At 49.3% G+C, this 21155-nt stretch overlaps 1 protein-coding gene across 17 annotated transcripts in view; it reads right to left on the bottom strand.

The window, feature by feature from the left end:
- Window positions 1-21155, bottom strand: part of PTPRF (protein tyrosine phosphatase receptor type F) — a 376048-nt gene that overhangs the window by 39855 nt on the left and 315038 nt on the right. For 10 of the 17 annotated variants that reach the window (XM_051796949.1, XM_051797006.1, XM_051796940.1 and 7 more), the window contains 7 exons: window positions 20620-20813; window positions 14061-14087; window positions 11704-11821; window positions 8861-9439; window positions 8133-8230; window positions 2605-2858; window positions 1826-1916 (listed from right to left, as the gene is read on the bottom strand). In XM_051796949.1, coding sequence (XP_051652909.1) covers window positions 1826-1916; window positions 2605-2858; window positions 8133-8230; window positions 8861-9439; window positions 11704-11821; window positions 14061-14087; window positions 20620-20813 — 1361 coding nt within the window. The remainder of the gene's footprint in view (window positions 1-1825; window positions 1917-2604; window positions 2859-8132; window positions 8231-8860; window positions 9440-11703; window positions 11822-14060; window positions 14088-20619; window positions 20814-21155) is intronic. The other 7 variants (XM_051797015.1, XM_051797033.1, XM_051797053.1 and 4 more) reach the window with 3 other exon arrangements.

Raw genomic sequence — 21155 nt, 5'->3', positions numbered from 1 at the left:
GTATCTGGCTGAGATTACAGCTGAGCTCTTTGGGGCAGAAAGCACAGCTCTACATGCAAGGGCATGAAGCCACAGGGCTCCAGTCGTGACTGAGGTTGCTGGAGGCTTCTGCCACTTACACTTGTATCACACAGCAAAAGACTGCATCAAAAGACTGCTAGGCTTGCAAAGTTCAGATTCTGAAAAATTAGAAAATTAATACTGCCTGTGCAAAATTAATTCAGCTGCCTTGTGTACGTGTGTTATGCTCCAGCCTTGACTGCATGGTCACAGACTATCTTTTCTCTAAGTCCCCTGCTTTGTTCAATACACAGGACAGACAGTGCTTAATCAAAGGGCAGATATTCCACATTTTGTTTTCTTCTTTGCATTATGCAGCTTGAGGCCTTGTTTATTGCTTACTATTCAAATTCAGCTCTGAAGACAAAATTAATAATTTCCTCATGGGCTTTTCTGTGGTGCTGATCACTATAATATTACAAGTGCTTCACAAACATTAACGATCTTATCTTCCAAACACCCATATGAGGTGAGATGAAAGTGATTATCCTAATTTTACACATACAGAGACGCAGAGGCATTAATGTAAAAAATGTCCAACAATTCTGAATGTCAAATTGAAAAGACATCAGCTTGTTTTGTTTTTAAAGAAAACTCAGTATTATCTTTATAGCACTGATTGTCTCCAGCTATTGACTTTCTCTGCAGCTGGGGATGCTTAGGCTTTGCAAATGAGGTTCCAGGATCTCAAACTGAGCACTCAAAAAAATCACAACATGCAAGACAGTGGCTTCTAATGAAAATTTAGATCATTTGCCTGAGGCTGGATGAGACAGATAGGAACAAGATGTCTTGATAGCTTTCAAACACCTAAAGCTCAAAACCAAACCATCCTTTCTCATCTTGGTCTTCTATTTCTTGTGACATCTGTGATGTTGGTAAACTTGCAATGAAAAGATGTAGGAGACTTGGGGGATGATGCTTCTCCACCACACAGTTGTGCTTCATGTGCAGAACAGATCCACCAATACACATTGTGAGCCCAGACCTCTCAGAAAAGACTGTAATCATTCAAATAAAGATAAGGGTTGACTTACAGCTCCTCACAGTTTGTCACTTCTGAGTACTTCAAGCTTGCAACTTTGTTCTCTTAATGGATCTTTCTGTGTGTGATTTTGTGGAATTTTTCCTTTTTGCTTTGGGGCTGATGGTGTGTGTGGGGAAGAAAGAGCCCATAAAACCCTTCCTGACTCCTGCACACATTCCATGCTACTGGTGTTGGAGCACTCCTGCAGAGAACAAGCTGCATCTTGGGGCAATGGGCTGGTGAACACTGAAAGTCTTTAACGAGCAAGCGTGAAGGGACCTCTGCAGGTTCTGTTAGATACTAGAGTGAACTCTTTATCTTAGGTCCTACCCAGAGAGGGAAAAGCTTCCTGAGAAAACAGCTTAATAAACTGAAATCAAAACCTTTCTCTCCTAGCTTGTTTGCAAAATCAGCATGGTTGTTCCAGCTGAGAGAGGCTGCAATGACTGTCTGACCTGAGACAGGATCTGTCCTTATCAGAGCTCTGAGACACTCAAGTGTGGTCTCATAAGGGAGCACATTTTGGGAGGTGGCTCCTCCTTTGGTTGACTCCAGCCCCCTTCCCAAATGCTGTCACCAGCCAAGAAAGGCCGAAGGGACACCCATCCCACAGCTCCCACCTCTGATGTGCAGCCTGCACCTGTGTCACTGCATCCATGCTGCTGCCAGGAGGCCTGGGGAAAGTGTGCTGGGCCACCTGGGAACCACTTCCATCACAGCAGCTGCTACAATTCCTACCTGGTCCAGCTCCATCTCATCAGGTGTCCGCCACCGAGCAGTCGGGGTGCTGGTGCTCTGGTCTGCTGGCACAACCACGATGTAGTACCACCTGGGAAGGAAGGAAAGCATAAAGACTGGACCCTAAGCCTCTGGCACGTCACCAAATGATGTGTGCCGTGTGCCTCTCAGGGCTGACCTGCTCCTTTCCCTGCCCTGCAAGCAACAAAAGGGCTCAGCAAGGAAAAAGCTCATTTTCCAGCTCCACCAGAGAAGAGAATACTCCCGTTAGCACTCATTAGGATAATGAAGATCTACAGACTGTGTTCCAGAGGGTGGTGTAGGAGCTGTGAGAAGGACATTTATATAATCGGATTGTAGCAAGAACCCTGGGGGAATTGAGCTTCAGCACAAGGATACCACAGTAACGAATAAGACTTCCACAAACTCACTTTTTTAATCTCCTTGAGGCTTTAGGCATTATTTATTTAAAGGATATTATACAGTGTCAGAGAAAGTCCCTCCTGATCCTCAACCGTGTTTCTGCTGGTAGCATCTGGAGTATACCCACCAGGGTGAGGGCAAACTATCAGAGAATTGTCTTAATTTTATTACACATAAATATTTGCTCAGGAAGAGCCAACAGCGTGATCCCATGTCATGGGTAAATGCCTGGCTCTGTACCAGAGCCTGCTCGGAAATTCAGTCCCAGGTTACAAAATCCACAGGTCTGCCCTGCCTTTCCCTCCCTGCCTCTAGCCCCCACCCCTAACCTTCTCCACTCAAGGCACGGCACTTACCTAACTGGCACGGTGGTCTGCACTTTGGGCAGGGTGAGTGTGAATTTTCCTTCCTGTATGTACTTGTTTGTGGCGATGGGTTTGCTCTGCAAGACGTCAGGAGCAGTGCGGATTGAGACGAGGTGCTGGAGCCCCCCAGCACTGCTCCCACGGTTCATTAGCACAAAAGAATAGTCCGTGTCAGGCTGGAGGTCACTTATGAGTTTCTTCATTGAGTGGCCGTCCACCTCCACACTCTGGCTATTGTAGAGAATCTGAAAGGAGAAAGGGACGCGTTCATGCAGCTGACAGCTGCTGCTGCTGCTGCAAACTCACACTCAAAATAGCAGGGCTAAAGATGACAATTTGCCTCTGGGCCCTACCTCAGGTGGGTCAGCTACTGTGTGCTTCGTAAACAGCCATAAATCTTTAGCTAAAGAAGAGCAACCCCCAGCAGAGGGTTGAGCTGTGCTCCCTGTACCTCGCAGGGATGGAGCAGAGAGGGGGTCATCTCAGCAATGCCCGGGTGGCCAGTGCCAGCAGTGAGGCTGGTGGTGCCACAAGCACTGCTTTTGAGCACCTATTTGGGGAAGGAACCCAGATGGCCATGCTTGGCCCCCGCATGGGGATGGACAGGGTTTTGTTTCTTGTCTCACGAGGCTACAACACACAATATGCCTGTGGGGTAAAATCCAGTCTGCTCTGAATTGGTGTCACTCCCGTGTCCACCAGCTGATGCCTGATCGGATGGTTAATGCAGATCATCCCCACCCCCAGCAAGGTGACCGGGGGCTTACACGCCTCACCAATGATCTGACAAATCCGGCTCACAAACTGGTACCCGAAACGCGGCTCTGCAGGTGCGACACCCCGTCGTCATGACAACAGATGCTGGCACCACACAGCCGTGGGCAGGAGGTCGGTGCTGCTCTTCCCTGCCGTGCTTGGAGCGAGAGGCTGCTGGGCAGGGCAGGGCAGAGCTGCTGGTGGCTGGGGGCAGCCCCCCCACACACAGCTTCCCCCCTTGGGTCTCTCAGCTAATGACATTTTCTCAGCGCCTTGTCGCAGACAGGCAGGACCCCCATCTCACCCCAGGCACAGCAGCCACGGGCACTGCTGAGTTAGCTGCACTAAACAGCCCATCTGCCCAGGGAACCTTGATCCTGATCCTCCCAGAGCAACCCCAAACCCCTGAGCGCTGCCTCTGCAAAGCAAAAACTCAAGCAGTTCCTGTAGACAGAGACAAATGGGGTGTAGAGAACTGGAGAGGCCACAGGTTGTGCCCCAGCTGTGAGAAAAGAGCGTTTCTTTCTACCAGGTGACTGTCCAGCACAGACAATCCAGTTGGATTCCTGGCAGTGGTGCAGAGACACAGCATACCAAAAACTGGCAATGGCAGAGCTGGAGCATGTTAAACCATGGCTGCTATTACTTGTTGCAAGCAGAGACCACACAGCAACAGAGGCCTTGAGAGAGAGAAGACAGTTCTGTGGAAGAAGAATTACTTGAAGAAAAACAGATTTTTTCACCAGCTGAGCCCCCCATTCAGGCTTACACAGGCAGCAAGGGCGGGACCAAACTTTCCTTCCAAGTCCCCTTTTCAGCAGGTGGCAGACATCTACAGAAAGCTGCCAGCTTTCTGGGACAAGTGCAGCTGGTTAGCGCTGCTCTAATATTTAGTGTTGGAGCTGGGAGGAGAAGAGAGGCCCTGGAAAGAGATCTGAAGGACAGTGGAGCACAAGGACCAAGCTAGGGCTGGAATTTGCAGCTCTGCTTTTGTGTTACCTGAACAGTGATACCCACAGCTCGTCATGTCACTTTGCATGGAGGTCAGGAGAAAGAGCCCCAGCTTTTTTGCTAATGAGAAAAGACTCCTAACAGGTAACACAGCAGCAATGAGGAGCCAGCTATGGAGAAGAGATGCAACCAATCTCGTTTGTTGACACGCTTCAGTTTGCAGCAATGGACAGCAAAAGTAAGTACCAAGTACTAAAGTAACAGAGGTTTGCAGGGAAAAATGTCCTGCTGGTTGCTCCATGTGCAGGAAAGGTTTTAAAAGGTAGGATAGCCAGAGGGAATTGTTCTCTGCTGTGACTTCTCTTATGATATTTTCTCCTGGGCTTTAATACCTTTCTCCAAAGACACGTACATCAGATGGGTGCTACAATGAGTGAAAAATCAAATTCTTGCAGCACCACAATATCAGATACACAGCTGGCAGGATTCCCCTGGCTCCGACACAGAAGTAGGCACAACAAAGACAGGACTACCAGACTTCAAGTAATCTTAGCAGCTTTGCTGTGTGGGCCAGCACCACCCCTTGCAATGACACTGCAATAGTACATGTCCAGATATACCAGATACCAGAGTCAGGAGGTGTCCTGGGGGAGCAGCGGGACCTCTCTTTCATGTGCTCCAACACAGATTTGAACAAAACCAAACTTCCAACATTAAGACCTATGCTGAAAGGATGAAAAACCCACAGAGTTCTGTTGCCTCTCAGATGAGATTTCTCATTATAAATTCTTCTCTAATAAAGGTATCACCGACTGATTCCGCGTGCACTGTGTGCTCTAGGGAAGACAGCCACCAACTGCCTGCACACGAGGCATGTGCTGCGGACAGAGCCATTTTCCTACAGCAAGAGGAGGCAGAAGAGATGGTCAGGCATTTCAGTTCAGAGTTTCCCTGCTTGCTCTGCACTGGAACTGGCCAGGACACAGCCTTTGATTCAGTGCTAACACCAAATAACGATTTTTATTGCCATGCACAGAAATTTGCATCTGAAGACAGTGAAACTGCCATTTGCAATGCTTTCCTGAAGCATTCTCTGCCATCTCCCCTCTTCACAGTTGCTGCAGCAGTTCTGCGTTCCTTTACCTGCCACAACACATTGTCTTCTCAGATGTTATGCACCATTAGTCAAGGCCTCCGCACAAACCTTGAAATAATGTGAGGGCTCAGAAACAGTCATTCATGTGCAGCTGGAAGATGCCCGGAAGCTCAGGCAGGAATGCTATTTAGAGGTTGCATCATGGCCCACTGGTAACTATTGGAGTCAGCAGCAAATCTGGCCCAAGGGCTCTGAACTGCCAAACAGTGCTGACTAGCCCATGGATTGCTGTAAAATGTCATCCGCGCTGCTCCTACCCATGAGAGAAGATTTGCAAAGGTAGGTGGGCCCAAATGTCACTGCTGAAGGTCTCATGCTTGATTTCAAGGCAGTACAGAATGTATTGAACTAAAAGATGAAAAGACACATCGTGTGCAAGAGACAATGACTCGATGGAGAAATAGACACAGTTGGCATATTTACAAGGAGGAGTAACTATGCATTCCATGGGACACCCTGTGAGAAAGCACTGCCCAGCATTCTCAGGGCTTATTTCTAAACCTGTATCATTATGATTTTCAGAAGGTGCTGCTCCTTCTCCCCACTTGTAAAATACCTTGCAGTGCTGGCTTTACCAATATATCCTCTGTCCTGCTCTTAAGTTGAAGAATGTGTCTCAGGAAAATGCAGTTTCCCCAAGGAGAAGGTTGTATCTATCTTGCACTTTTTGTGAAAGCTCCAGAACAGCTTTCTGCAAGCACAGTGGAATAAAAAAGGAATAGTGCCCCTGCTCCACCACAACTGCTGGGCAACATTTTACAGGGAATTTATCTCCTGGACCAGAAGAAGCTGTGAAAATTCCCCAAAGAGATCTCAAACCTTCATTATTGATTTGGCAGCAAAGAAAAATCTTAAGGTCTCAGTTCATCCCCTAATAAAAAAAAAGCACCAGTTCTGCCTTTGCCTCACTATTCATTGTCAGAACAATATCTACTTTAATTAAATCTGTTAAAGTAGAATATGACACCCTTTGGGACATAGATTTAGCATGAGACTGTTTATCAAGTGTAGATAATACTAATTGTTCCCATGGAGATTTATCTGCTATGCTAGTTACAGTATTAGGCTCTGGCCTCAGCATCCCATGTGCCTGAATTAGAGGAGAGAGGTGAACCTTGTTTATAAAAATACAAAATCCTGAAGGTTAAGGATTTCTTTCAAGTGGCACAATCAACGAGTTAGAGCTGACCCTGGTAGCTCCTGGCCTTGACTTCTGTGCGTCTGCAAGTCTGGGAATATTAATAGAAAGGAGGCACTATTACAGAAATATCCTTGTAACACTCTCATTTGCATGACTGCTCTTAAGTTAGCAAGTGGCTAATGCCATCTGCTCCTGTGTCATCTGAGGGTTAACCCACAGCAGGGGCAGACCCTGAGTCACCCCTGTGCAAGCAGTCACAGCTATGCAGCTAAGAGAGGAGACAGACAGGGCACCAGCATTACATCCTTGGCTCCTGGCTACCTCCAACCACTCCACCATCCTTGTGTGGTAGTAATGCTCCAAAGGTCACACTGTCCCTTTCTAGCACTGTGCTGTCACACAGAGACGTGGGCTTTGGGCCACAAGAACAAGGCAGGGTGAAGGACTCTGGTTCTTCAGCAGAGTGCAAAGTAACAGGGCTCTGTGAAGCTCCTTGCGGCCAGATATCTGAACACTGACCCTAATGAACCCCACATGTGGGAAAGCTTTGAATACCACAAGGTACTCACAAAAGCCTTGTCTGCTTCAACTAAACTCAGCATGTTAACAAGTGCCTGTTATTGATCATGGTAATTCAGCTTCACAATTTAAACAAGGAGAGCTAGTAACAAGGAAGGGGAGGTGCTCATCTGCTTTGATGTGGATGCGGTCCAAGATTTCCCCTCACTCCCCTGGCCATGGATCCGCTACAACTCCTGCACGCCTTGCATTTTCTCTTTAGGCACAGTATGGCTGGGGGCATGTGCAAAGAAGAAGAGAAGTCATGCTGCTTCCACCCTGGCCACCTTTGCAGAGGCACCAGATTGCTGCTCAGACTGGGTGGAAGGTTATCCTCAGCAATCTGACACGTTTCTTAAGCGAGAGAAACTCCACTGAGATCTGCAAAAATTTCCACCACACTCTAGTCTTTTACCTGCATCAGTGACACGTACTGGGGGACAGACAAGAGCAGGAAGACATCAGGTCATCAGTGTTGTCTGCAGCCTGCTGGATGACACCACATCCAGAACTGTATGGGACAAAAGAGAGCAGCAGCCATTCCTCCAGAGCTCCCTATGCACTGACACATCTTGTGCTGCTCACATCTGTAACACTTTCAGGAAGGGTGATGATGCTTCTCCCCTTCACATCCTGAGATTATACATCCGCCCTGATGCTCTGAAGTAACCCATGAAGGTGATATGGGTATTTGAGACGGGACACACTGCAGGAGTCGTTCTTAGTTTGATTCACTGGCTGGTCTTCAGACCACTTTGTCCTGATCTCCTGCGATTAAATCAAATTTATAACTTTTCATGCTTCAACTCCGGTGTCAGGCATCAGGACAGGCTCGTGTGACCACTGTCATGGAGTGACAATGGCCAGTCTGACCGGTAGGCCCCAGCTGCTGCTGCTATCCACTGTCCTGCTCACTGCCACAGGTGGAGCTCCCAGTCCTCCGAATCCCACCCTTACCTTAAAAGGCACTGCAGATTTATAGGAGTCAGGCACTTCCCAGCTCAGCAACACAGACGTTTTCATGACGGCATTGACGCGGAAGTTCTTAGCAAACACTGAAAGGAAAAACAAGATACTTGAGCACTGTAAGGCCAAGTCAGGAGGGAGCCAGGCAGCAGCTCAAATCCAGGGCTCTCTTTGTCTAACTCAGCAGCAGAGGTCAAAGAGTTCAGCTACAGCAGAGAAGTAAGAAATGAGGAGAAGAGAGCAGCAGCCTTTTACCAAGTCTACAGTCTCCAGTGGAGTTTTGCTTTTTGACTATACTTTCCAGCATTACAGAAAGGAAGTCGTAGGCTGAACTGCAGCCTTTCTCTCTCCCCCCTCCACTCACACTCTCTTGGCCCTTTGTCAGGATCAAAGAACAGCGGTGTTCAGGTACTGGATCTGCAGATGATCCTACTCAGCCACTTGCTCCAGTTCAAAGAAGAGCCTTTCATGTACAGATAAAACATCAAAGTGTGCCTGTGGAGGCAATTAAGGTACCACCAATGCCCCTCTCCTCCCAAATGGTAACTTTAAGGAAATCTTCACTGAGCCTTCCCTCACTGAACCAGTTTTAGACTAGGGTGCCACACAGTACCTGATCACAACAGTCAGAGCAGAGGAGAGTGCAGCCTCACGAACCAAAGCAAAGGTCCCTGTCCTGGAGGCAGAGCTTGCTTAGGACTTGTTAGAGGGGCACTTACCTTGCTCCACAGGCATGGTCCGGGACTGGATGCTGGGGCTGAGTGGCCCAGCCCCCTTACTGGTTCGGGCCCTCACTTTGATGTCATAAGTGGTATCAGGTTTCAAATTTGTCAAAGTGATACTTGTGTCCCTGGTGAGGTTAACCAGGTCCTGCTGGCTATTTATGTCTCTGTATACCACCGTGTAGTTCACGATCTTGCCATTTCTTTCTGCCAAGACCGGGGGATCCCAAGCAACTTCTGTGGTGGAAGTGGTGAGACCCACCACGCGCAGGTTCTGTGGGAAGCCGCTTGGCACATCTTCAGCAGTAGTGATCTCCTTCTCAAACTCCTCTCCTGGGCCAGCTCTGTTCTTGGCAGACAATCTGAAGAGGTACGTGGCCCCCTTGTGCAGGTTGGTCACAGTGTAGTGATGGTCTCTCTTCCCGAAGTCTATCGTGTTCATTTTTTCCTCATCCAGACGTCTGTACTGCAGCCGGTAACCCAGCAGCTCCCCTACCATCTCCTTGGGTGGGTGCCACTGGATGAGGGCTGTGTTCATGGCTGTCGTGCTAATCATCATGGTGGGCTTCCCCGGGACTGCAACATAAACACACAATGACCATCTATAGCCTGGGAGGAGGGGAAGGAAGGATGGCTTCTGTGCTGCTCAGTCCATGAGGATTGAGGAAAGTGGGAAAGTTCAGACAAGAGGGTGAAGAGGACGACAAACAATTCACATGGATAGAGGCAGACCGACCCTAATCCAGTGGCGAGGGAAGCTGGAGCCAGCCAGCTCTTGGCTGCCATTTTCCCATGTGCTGCCACTTAAACAGGAAATAAATTCAGCTATATCCAGCCCCAAAATTCATTCCCTTTTACAAGAAAGGTTTAAGGGACCTCAAAGCATCATATTTATCTCAGAGAAGATCTGAATCCCGTCCTCCCAATCAGTGGTCTTCAGACACTCCAGCCAGTGCACAGTTATCAGGCCATGCTGACCTGGCACACTGTACCACCACAGGCACCCAGAAGCCTGATTCCAGCACCCCGGTCTGTCTGGAGGCAGACAAATTTCATCCTGAAACCTTGCAGTTTTACCATCTGCAGAGGCAGCGAGCAGAGCTGGGTGGGCTGTTTGCCATCAGAATACATTTTTGGTTTAGCTGAGAAGCAGATTCGTGATGTCAGTGTCGATGTGAGAGGTGAACACAAGCATTCCACAGGACTTTTGCTTATGCTGCACAAGTCAAGGGGTGTTGCCGTCATGGGTTAGGAACTGATAGCTTTAAATTGATGGTTTAATACCTTGATCTCCTTCACTTAAAAAAAAGAACGTGTCTTCACATCAGCTCAGATTTGTAAACAAATCAACCGATAGGGAAGATACTCAGAATCAAAGGGATGGGGCCACTGATATGAAAACAAAAATGGGATTGTAGCCAAACCTAGTTAAATATCCTTGCACGGTTTTGAAACGTATGAGCCCACAGATGAGCACAAGAGGAAACCGTATTTGACAGAATTATGGCCCGATTTTGCCATCAGAGGGCGATACCAATGCTCCCCTTTGAGGTCAGGCCTGCAGCCGAGCCTCTACAAAGGCAGCTCTGGGGGCGGTTTTGTAGATATTTAAGACATACAACTACATTCCCAGTGCCAGTGCCATCCTCCTTGCACTCGTAATACAATGTCTAACAGCAGCTAGTATTAAGGGACACCTTATTTTCAAAGCTGATTCCAAATATTAACCTTAAATGTGCACCATAACACGGGGAGACCCATTGTGGTTTACAGGGCAACACTGGGACGTTTAGGAAGCTTTTCCTGTTTATAGGACAGCTGTAGCAATTTGATGAACAGAGCGTACATCACGGCGAGGCACAAGGGAGACAGCATTTGAGATTGTGACAGTGGAAACTACCTCTGGAACTCCCCATATGCAGCACAGAGGAGATGGCAAGCTGTTCCCTGTCTAAAAGCACCAGGAACAAACGCTCTCAGTTTGCACAAGCCGCATTCCCGTAAATAACAAGTGGTAAATACTGCTCCTGCAGTTGATGTGGGGAAGCAGCACGATTATCAGTTGGACAGGTCTAGTGAGTGGAAAAGGTGAGTGGACAAGACAGTGTCAACTAGTTGGTGCCACTGCCAAAGGCAAGCTTGACCACATCCGGAGGAAAGCACCTGGTGACTCCTGGGTGCCCCTGCTCCAGGCTGAGGCGTCTGTATTGCACTAGGCACAGGTACGACCCTCTACTGAGAAAGCAGAGCTGGCCTGGGATCACCAGGACCTAGAAGTCGTGTCTGCAGCACTTCTATGGCAGGATTTGTTGCACTCCAGGTTTTACCATGGCTCTAGGAGCAGCCAGGCTCAGCTATGTAAGCCTGGGGAGACAGCAGCAGCAATGGCTGGGGGGAGCTGAGAAGCACCTCTTAGGAGCCCTCTGTGCCAGGGGCCATCCAGGCAGCACTGCAGTCACCAAAGGAAGCAAGACATAGCATTTGCCTACGGGAACAAGGTGAGGACAGGCCAGGATTCCAAAAGCTGAGGGAGGGCCTGGACTTTCAGGCTTCCTCTTCCCAGGTCTCTGGACTATGCAGATGAGCTCAGACCCATGAGTTTCATTGCTCTCTCACCAGCCCTGGCAGCGTCTGTCCATCTGTTTGCTGCACTTTGCTCAGGTGATCCAGTGGCAAAGCCTGTAAGCGTGGGCTGGAGATCACAAGAGTAGGTACCTCTGCAGCGTCTCCAGCCCTCTTCCTTCCTCCTGTACAGGTGCCTTGGCCATGCTCCCCACACACCTCTTGGGAGGTTTTACCACCACCCCTACGAGGCTGTGACACCTGCTCCCCACACTCACCTGCCCCTGTGGTGGTGATGACTTTCGGCTTGCTGCGGGCACCATCTCCCTTGGTGGTGTAGGCAGCAACTGTGACGGAGTAGGTGGTTTCTGGCAGCAGGCCTCCAATGACTGTCTCCTGGGAGCACATCCACACAGCAGAGAAGAGGCAAACGAGAAGAGCAAACACTTGTTACCGGAGTGAGCAAAAGGAGGGCACTGGGGTCAGTGTCTCCAACAGCAACACACTGACACACTCGCTGGCTCACACCCATGCACCGTGCTCAAACACACACATCACACAGAGCCAGCAAACAACTGCTGCCACTCCAACATTCACCTGCCTAATTTCAATCCCTGTCTCTAACACTCGGCCTTTCCAGGGACCCACCAGCAACTTGTGTCAGCAGCTTGTGCTCTCCCACGGCTCCTGCCAAGAGGGAGATCTGATCCAGATATGGTCCTGCTTGAAGCCTGAAAGTAAGAGTACTGTGGAGCTGTGAACCAGAGCAAAAGCCAGTTCAGCTGGCTGTGTGAATCTCTTGGGGGCTAATTCTGGGATTTTTTAAGTTGTCTCTTGCAGCAGCGCTGTGGGGGAGCACAGGGAGACAGTGCAGGGGCGGGGGCCCCGGGCAGGGAGCACCTGCAGTGCTACAGCACCGTGTTCACCCTCCTCGCCAGGCATGGTGTTGCAGGGCTGGGATGGGTCAGTGCAAGACACTGGCAAGACCTGGAGGGAAAGCTGCATCGTGGGAGGTCTGGGAGGGGGCGGACTCGGTGGGGTGTTAGCATCCTTGCTAACTGGCTTCCTCTGGGCAGGAGGAGGGCATGGCTCTGCACTTCAATTTGAGATCAAAGAGGGGAGCACCACTCCTCCCTCCTGGCCTCCTGTGGAAATGTGAGGTGTGCCAAGCCTGGCTGGCCAGGCCTGCAAACGAGCAAGCAGAGCAAACTCAGCAGCTCCCAGCAGCTCTGGGAACTCAGGGCAGGTACACCTGAGCTGCGTTTATCTGTGGGTACTGTCTGGGCCATCAGCACTACAAACCCATTTGGTCAGGGAATAAGAGACAACTGGGCTGTAGAAGGGGCTGGGGAAGCTTTTGAAAAGGTGGCAGAGGCTCTGGTTGGTTATTTACCCCTTCGGACAAGGAGAGGACCAGAGATGGAGAGGGTTAAGCTCGAGCTGCTGAGGACAGGCAGCATGGGTACTCTTAGACGCTGCTCCTGGGGCCTGATCTCTGCCCCGGGGATCCTTGCCAGCTTGAGGAGTACAAGGGGCACCTGTGGTTGCTCTCAGGGCGTCGCCAGTCTCCCATCACTCACTCACACAACCACCCACGCTATTAAACCTGCTGATTTCCAGTCAGTGCTGCTGGTTCAGATTACCTACCCAGGCTTACTCATCAGAATCACCGTGTTACCACTGCGGAACCAGCCAGCCCAGAGAAGTATCAACAAGCACCAACAAGAACCCCGCCAAAATCACCGTGTGAACCAGAGTCCAACCCCAACTCCGCCCCTGCAGCAGATGGTGTGTGCGGGTGAGCGGACGCGCAGTCCGACCGGTGCCAATGGACCCGCGGGGAAGCACTCTCATAAAACCTGCAGACTCTGATCATCCCAAGAGAATTCACTCCTCCCAAAATCCATGCAAAGAGAAATTCTCACGCAAAAAGCATGCCACCGGGAGCAAAGCAAGCGAGCTGGGAGGAGGGGAGAGAGACGAGGGATGGATGAAAGAAGGTCTGATTGCATAATGCAAACACAGTGCTGTCATGACAAAGCCACTCCAAGCCAAGGATCCTCTGTACAAAGCAGGAGGAGAAATGCATCGTGCTGGGGAAGCTCACAGTAGGGCACATAATTGAACTGCTGACTCTAAAAAGGTCATTTCCTAGTTTGTTCCTCCAAATTTATATTTCAAAATTACGTTGGAAAAATTGAATTTAACCGTTTAAATGTGATTGTTTTCTTATTACTATCTGTGTTTCAGCCAAAGGTCACAGTTGAGGGTGTAGGTTATTTCTCATGACTACGATCAGTGTGCTTTAAAGATTATATATCTAATTCTACCATGTAACTTGGTGGGCCAAGTAGGATGTGCCTCCCGAGTCGATCACCTGAGCCTGCCTGAAACTGCATTGCAACAAGCTGGATACACAGATTATAGGAAATGTCAATTGCTTTTCTGCATTTAGGAGCAACCTAAATGCCAATTTTCTCTGGATTTGCTGCTTGTGGAAGGTTTCACAGTGTAACTCTCCAGCCTCATTAAGGGAGTGAAAGGAATGTTTTGACAGCACTGTGTCTACAAAACTCGCAAATCGAATTACCAAACCCCTCTTTTCCAACCTGGAACACACACAAGTGGTACTTACATGGTCGACGGAGTCCTCAGCTCTCCACTGATGGGGGAGAAAGGAAGGAGGAGAGAAAAATGGAGACACAGAGTTTTAAGGGACAACATGTAGGAAGGGGATGACGACGACAACAGCAGGAGTTAGCAGGACTGGGCTGGGGGAATTACAACACTTATACACAGAGGGTCACTTGGCACAGGCTGTGCCAAGGGGAGAAGTGGCACAGAGCAATTTTTGACATGCCGCTAGCCTGCGCAGTAGATCTGAGATCATTCACACAAACAGGGGCAAAGAGCTTCCTTCTCACATGAGTGAAGAGTTCATCACTTCCTAACTCTGCAGTACTTTCCCATTCTGGCTTTGCTTGCATTTTTCTGCCTCTTCCACAAGCAGAAGCAAGAAGGGATAGGTTGTACCAACAAGGCTCTGGGGCTGACTCCTGCCCCATAGGTCACTCACAACAGTTGTGTTGCCTGATCTCCAGTTTCTGTTCTAGTGATCCTCCAGCCACCATCTCTTGTTGACAACCAAAGACTTGAACACACAAAGCTCAGAGGGAACTCTGCAGGGAAGCACCAACGCAACATTTCCAGAGCTTCTCTTTCCTGTATCACTTGCAAGACCAATGCTCTGGGGACTTGAGGAAAGTGAGAAGTGCTGTCTCTTGTCAACAGTGAAGGAGAGGCTGAGATCTTACACAGAGCTCCACGCTAAGCTGCTCCTCTCCAACAGTGCTGCGTGGCTCGAAGCGAGGTTCACACTCGTGCATGTACTGAGGAAACAGCTTCTCACTCCCAATTACATAGCAGCAAACACTCACTTGGCCCTGCAGGGAAAACTTCTACACAAACCATTTCCCACCAGAAGTTCACATAGATTCCTGGCCACGGCAGCTCAATTAGGGCTCGGAATTTTTCTGGCTGGATTTTGGGTTCTGAGGCATCAAAGCTGCATCGGGGTGGTGAGACAGCAGAGCTTGGCTGCTGCCACGCATGCCCACAGCACTGTTCTTTGTGGTTGATGCACCAAAGGAAGGTTTGCAGAGATCACAGTAAACTCTGTCTGCCAAAGTGATGCGTTACATCTCAGGTTACTAAATCTGACTGGAGGAAGCACCATTCCACGGGTTCAAGCACAGAAATGAAAGTGAAGATAGGTATTATTGCCCCTGACTCACAGTGTGAGTCCTGGCAAGCCTTGCTTCTGAGCCTGAGCTGCCAGCTGTGAAACAGTGCTCAGATACTGACTTCCTCAGGACCCTGGGAAGCCCAGCAAATACTGCCAGAGTGCTTGGGAACCTGCAAGTGCAATAGAAGTACTAAACAGTATCAAACCTACAAGCTGCCTTTTGAACTCAGGCTATTTGAGGTGACTTTCACAGGTTGCCACCTATCACAGAGGCACAGTACTCTCCTCAGCAGTAAAATACATGGCATACTTCCAAAATATTTGCTATTTTATTCTCTAAATTCAGAAAGAAGAAGCTATTGGAGAAATGTTCCTCTAAGATTTTATTATAGTTCACTTACTTGATGCCGTGAGACTGCAATACAATTATTCCTCTAAATCACCTCAACATTAAATTTCAGCAAAGAAGTCAAGTTGTCCCTAAAGACTCCTTATAAAGCTGAGGCCTTTACTAAGTATTATGGTCTCTAAAGGCTCTCTTTCCACACACATCTTGGTGTTACTTCCACTGTTGCACATTTAGTTCAACTCAAGTCGCTGCTGTTGATGTCCCACCTGTGCCAGCCAGCCCACACCATGGTCAACAGACACACACTCTGCTCCTGCTGATCTAAAACCTGGAAGAAATCCTGCCAGTGGAAGGATATGAGGCCTGGTAGCTCTTTCTCCAGAATTAACTTCTCCTACATGTCCAGCATGTCTCTGGTGATGGGGGCCATATGGATGGCAGTAACACCCCAGCTCACCTCCACGTAGCTACAGGAGCAGAAGGTGACACCCCACTGGAATGAACAGCAGAGCAGAGTTGGGCTCAGGAGGCTGCTCAGGAGCCTCTCACACCATAGCAGGGAGTTTATCAGCTACTAGGATTTTAGACCAAGTGTTTAATGTTCAAACTCTGCTTGCTCTAATGTTTCAGTGGACTTTAATCTTGCATTAGATCAGAGTGCCAAGAAGTGCCTTGAGATCTGTGCTGGAGGAGTAACAGTGAAAAGTCAGGCCTGCATAAATACCTCGGTAAAAAGTCAGTTTCATTATTAAAATATAATCTACAGATCAAAACATTTCCTTCCTTAAACTAGCTCAATTGCTTCTTAACTGTTTAAGGTTGGTCAGTAAGACAAATTGATCTGAAAAGCCCAGGAGCAGCCATAAAAAGAATTCAGAGAGGGCTGTGTGTATGAGGCAGGATGGCTTGGGGAAGTGCTAAAGCTAACGGTGTGTATTTATGGCAGCTGCAATGCCTTAATGTTTCATTTTACACTTCAACACAGAGTAGTCATGTCTCACCAGGGAACGGCTGTTTTCCCTGACCAAGGCTCTTGCAAAACACAGATTCAAGCCCTCCTCAACAGCCCCAGCTATGGGGTATAAACTCAGGTGCTCAGTCTGTGGGATGTGGAGGGCTGAAAAGCCCCTTGGATGATGCCTTTCAGTTTTGTTCCACTTAGGAAGCAGAGTACATCTCCCCCCCATACCAGACTCTCACCTAGACAAGCACACGTGCATGAGAAGTTGTTCCAAATACATTCAGATAAAGATCCTTGACTATCACCCAGCAAAAGAGGGAGGCTGTAAATTCCTCTGTGTTATGCCTGGGGTGGGCACTGCCCAGGGAGAATAGAAGTCTCTGCTTCCCTTTTCTCCTTTGATCTCAATCCAACAGCTTCAAGTGATTGCCATTTCTTCTTCCTGCTCTTCTGGAGTAAGCTGGTGCGACGTGCACTCAGCCTGCATGCTGGATGGAGAAGTGTTGCCTGCAGAGACCACACGATCTTCCCGTGAGCCTGCAGTCCTTCTTGTGGGCAGCACACGCCTCTCCCCTGCCATGACTCTTTTTGAAGGGCAGGAGGAGAAGGTGGCAGGAGTCTTTCCTCCACAAAGCCTGACCTCCTTGTAGCCAGCTTTACCCAGCCAGCCCTGCAAAGTTCCCTGGGCATACTGGATGGCTGTAGGCAGCAAGGCTGATGGGCACACTGTGTCCCCAGGGCAATGCAGGCATTAGACTCCCTGGCAAAGATGCTGTACAAAGGCAGGAGCAGTTGTCGAGGCCACATGGGGAGCATGGGGACGAAGTCCCCCTCAGATGTTCCAGTCTGAGGGGATGACAAGCAGGCTGGGAGCAGGACACAACTAGCCAACAGCTAGGTTCACACAGGGTCTAGCTGCCAGTTTTCTAAAGAGAAAACAAGCCATGCTTCCATGGGAGCCCCAACAGCAAGGCCTGTCGTCCCAGAGCCCTGCTGCCTCCTCTGTGCCCTGTGCACCATGCTCAGCATTGCCACCCGGTGCTGCTCAGCACTGAGCTCTGCAGGGCACATAGGACTGGTACCTGGGAAGGGATGGAGGGGTTAAAGCCCACTGCCCCTCCTAACGCGCTGCAGTTGCCCAGGGATTGGAGACCAAGGCAAGCAGGTGGGCCTCTGCTCTCCCCTGAAGAACCTCATGCCAGTGTCCCACGGCCCTGCTCTCCCTCGCTCCCCTGAGCTGGTGAGGGCTTACATGAGTGGTGGAGTGCAGCTGAGACCCTGCACTGGGCTCCTTTCAAAGGTGCTCTCTCAGTGCTCAGATGTGTCATGAGCAAGACCCAGGGCGCAGAGATAAATGTTCTGCCATCACCCACCATGGGACCTGTCTGAGCCGTGAAGGGCAGGGCCCGGGTAGGAGGTGGTGCAGCTTTCTGACCCAGCTCTGCAGTCGTACACACCCTGGGTGCTCCTCCACAGGGCATGGCCACATTTTCTTGTCCATCAAGCTGTCAGGAGGAGGTGAAAGCTTAGAGTGGAAGGCACACAGAATCCCGACAGAGGTAATCGGTCACAGGTGCAGCCACAGAGGGGAGGGAGAGGCCTCAGCTCCATCACAGGACCTTCCTAACAACTGATTACTCTCCCTAGGCAGGAGGCTGTAAAATAAAATGTGATCTCTCCAGCACCAGGGCCCCCACTTCTCTGCTGATGTTTTAGTCCTTTCCACTCAAATGGTTCTGAAAGCTCAGAATCCATATTATCTGCATAGCTAACATCTCCATTCCCTTTCCTTTTTCCTTTCATCTTCGTTTACTCTCTCTCTATTTCTCATCTTCAATAAGGAAAAAATCATGAGTCAGCTTTAATATCAGTGTCTTTGCACTGTCTGCAGGAAGCAGATTATGTGGTACATACCTACTCAAAATCAACAGACAGCTTGGCTAGGCAGGAGGAGGGGCTCTGCCTACATGTCCACAGAATTTCTTCTCTGACCCCAAGATTTTCAATCAGTTTAATTCTCTCCTTGTGCACTGGTATAAATGTTTATGAAGCTTTATGAGTACTGAACTGTGGCCATCTTCATCCTGTGACCTTCAGGGACAGGTTTCCCCATGAATCTTTTTGCTTCCTTTCACAGAAAATAACTCTCCCGGGACTACTCGTTAAAGTTTCATCTGGCTGTTTGCAAAGACACGCACCGCTGTACTGAGAGATGGCAGCTCTTACAGGGTTCTTCAGCATCTGGAGCAGATGTATTTCATCACAAGCACAGGTCATGCCTGGCTTCTCACTCTTTTGGGAAATAAAGATCTCTTCTGCCAACTCAGTGAAACCTCTTCCCTGCGGGTCATCATCAGTTTCTCCCAAGAGCAACATGACTCCTCCAGAGTAGTCACTTCTCTGCAACTATCTTTTGACCTTCACTTCCATCCAAAAACTACAGTGGATGAGTTCAGCACCACACACAGCAGGAAAAAGTATCACAGAAATGAAGAACTTTCCCACATAAATTCACCAAATACAGAAGACTGGTAAGTGGTCTGACAAGCCAGAAAACTTCCAGCAACTTGCCTCCTTGATGCACACATTCCAACTAATGCAAAATCCCGCACTCCTTCGAAAGTGCCTGGCTTTGGCATCCTCATTCCTACACATTAGCATGGGATTTCTCTCTCTGAAATGTATGAGTAAGGAGTGAAAGCAGAACTGGCTGGGCAAGCATAAAATATTTGAAAATACCAACAAGAAAAACATTGCCAACTTCGCCCACCTACGCTTGGGACCAACCCATTAACTCCAAACTCCAGCTGAACAACACATCATCAATTGTACAAACAACACAGAAGATTATATCCTCCTGGAATAAGTAAAGGGCAGTAAGCAGCTTTTCTAACTACTAATATAAAGCAACATCTGAAACATAAACAGAGATGTGCCCCAGACAACACTGCAAGGACCCTCAAAGCATTTTCACTCTTCAAAGTTTTCCCCTTCCACATTATTACTGAGTTTTATCCTTCAGAATATGAATGGGGAGTAGAGCTGCCTCTGTGCACTGCACTCCCCACTGACAAATGCATAAATGATTCACAGCTGCATTCAGGAGACAGATCAATTAATCGTTGCACCTCTCCAGTATTTATATTGGGCATCATTCAAGCAAGCCAGCTCTGAATCGATTACTCGTTGCTTTCAACAGCAGCAGATCCTGTTCTTCATTTATACGATTATCTTTGTTGCAAACAGCAGGGGTCATCCAGGATGAAGGACCCTTGCTCCTAAGAAGAGTTGCATTTCATCACACACAGGGCACCAAAAACTTCCCTGGACCTTGGGAGAGAGGCAACTACACATTGCTGGGCTGTGTGCAGAGTGCACAGCCATGCCTGGAGCACTGTGTGGGCACAGGGCTGCAGCTCACAGCCCGTGAGGGGTCCAGGAGATCCCCTAAGTATGAACACATTGTGGTGTGGGGGTTGCAGAGGGCGAAGTCATTTACAGGTGATGTGGGCCTGCACCTCACTTTTTCTTTTTTCCTTCCCTAGGCCTTTCCCAGACTCAGTTGGCTTCACCTACAGTTTGGTTTCAAGAGGCAATGCAACACCAAGTCCCTGCCTGGCAAAAGCAGGAAGGGAAGGGAGGCTTTGCTGAGCCAGGAGTGCTGTCCTGCCTGGTGTGTTGTGCCCACCCACCGGTGTAGAGCCACCCCCACGCCCCACAAGCACGCAGCAGCCAGGTGGACTTTGCTGAGACAGAAGTTTTGCTCTGAACATAGTCAGCATCATGAAAGAAACAGACCTTAGACTTATTTAAAACTCTGACCATTTAAAAACTGATGGGGCAAAGTGCAGTTTGTTCCAGCTGGAGTCTGCACAGGACATGGCAGGCAGAGAAGTACACGTCAGAGAAGGGGTAAGAGAGGAACACTGTCCAATAAATCATTTCTACAGCAGTTCTTTCCTTTTTTACCCATGTGTAAGTCACAGTTTAGGGACAAACTGTTTGCCTTGCTCAGGCAGGCTGAGTCTCATGCTCTGGAGCTGCAAGAGGAGGCCAAGAAATACATGGACCCAGCCAGCCTGGCCCTCTGCAGAGAGGGAAGGTGCCACGCCCACCAGCCCGTGGTCCCCACACTGTACCTGTGCTTCTGACAGCATGACATCCTTGATCACTGGCTGCCCTCGGGGCTCGTTGTTTTCCAGCTTCACGTAGGTCACCTGGTAGCCGCGGATCTGCCCGTGCTGCTTGTTGGAGATGGGCAGCTTCCAGCTCACCCGGATGGCAGTCGAATTCACAGACTCCACCTCCACCTTCCGTGGCGGGGCACTGGGCACTGTAACACACACGGGACAACAGTTAGCAGGTACCACACAATCACTGTCACTCTCTCTCACTCCTTTGCTCCACCTTTCCTCCACCTCACTGCCAGGACAGCCCTACTGGCACAAGTTTCCTGTACCTGCCCAGGACATCATACTGCAGTCTTTCGGTGTGACCACATCCCTGGCCCTTTCCCAGCATCCAAGCGCTTTTGCTACTCTCAGTAGGAAAGAACATGACTGTGATATGCAGGAGCACCCCTAATAAAAGTCACTGTGCTGGATCAGATCCAAGGTCCATCTATCCCTCTCATCTCCAGCAGCAGGGGAGCAAAGAATACAAGAATACAGCAGAA

Source organism: Manacus candei, unplaced genomic scaffold (assembly GCF_025592945.1).
Source record: "Manacus candei isolate 608988 ecotype Guabito, Panama unplaced genomic scaffold, ASM2559294v1 h1tg000005l, whole genome shotgun sequence".
In the NCBI taxonomy this organism is placed as follows: domain Eukaryota; kingdom Metazoa; phylum Chordata; class Aves; order Passeriformes; family Pipridae; genus Manacus; species Manacus candei.
This window is presented reverse-complemented; position numbering and strand designations above follow the sequence as displayed.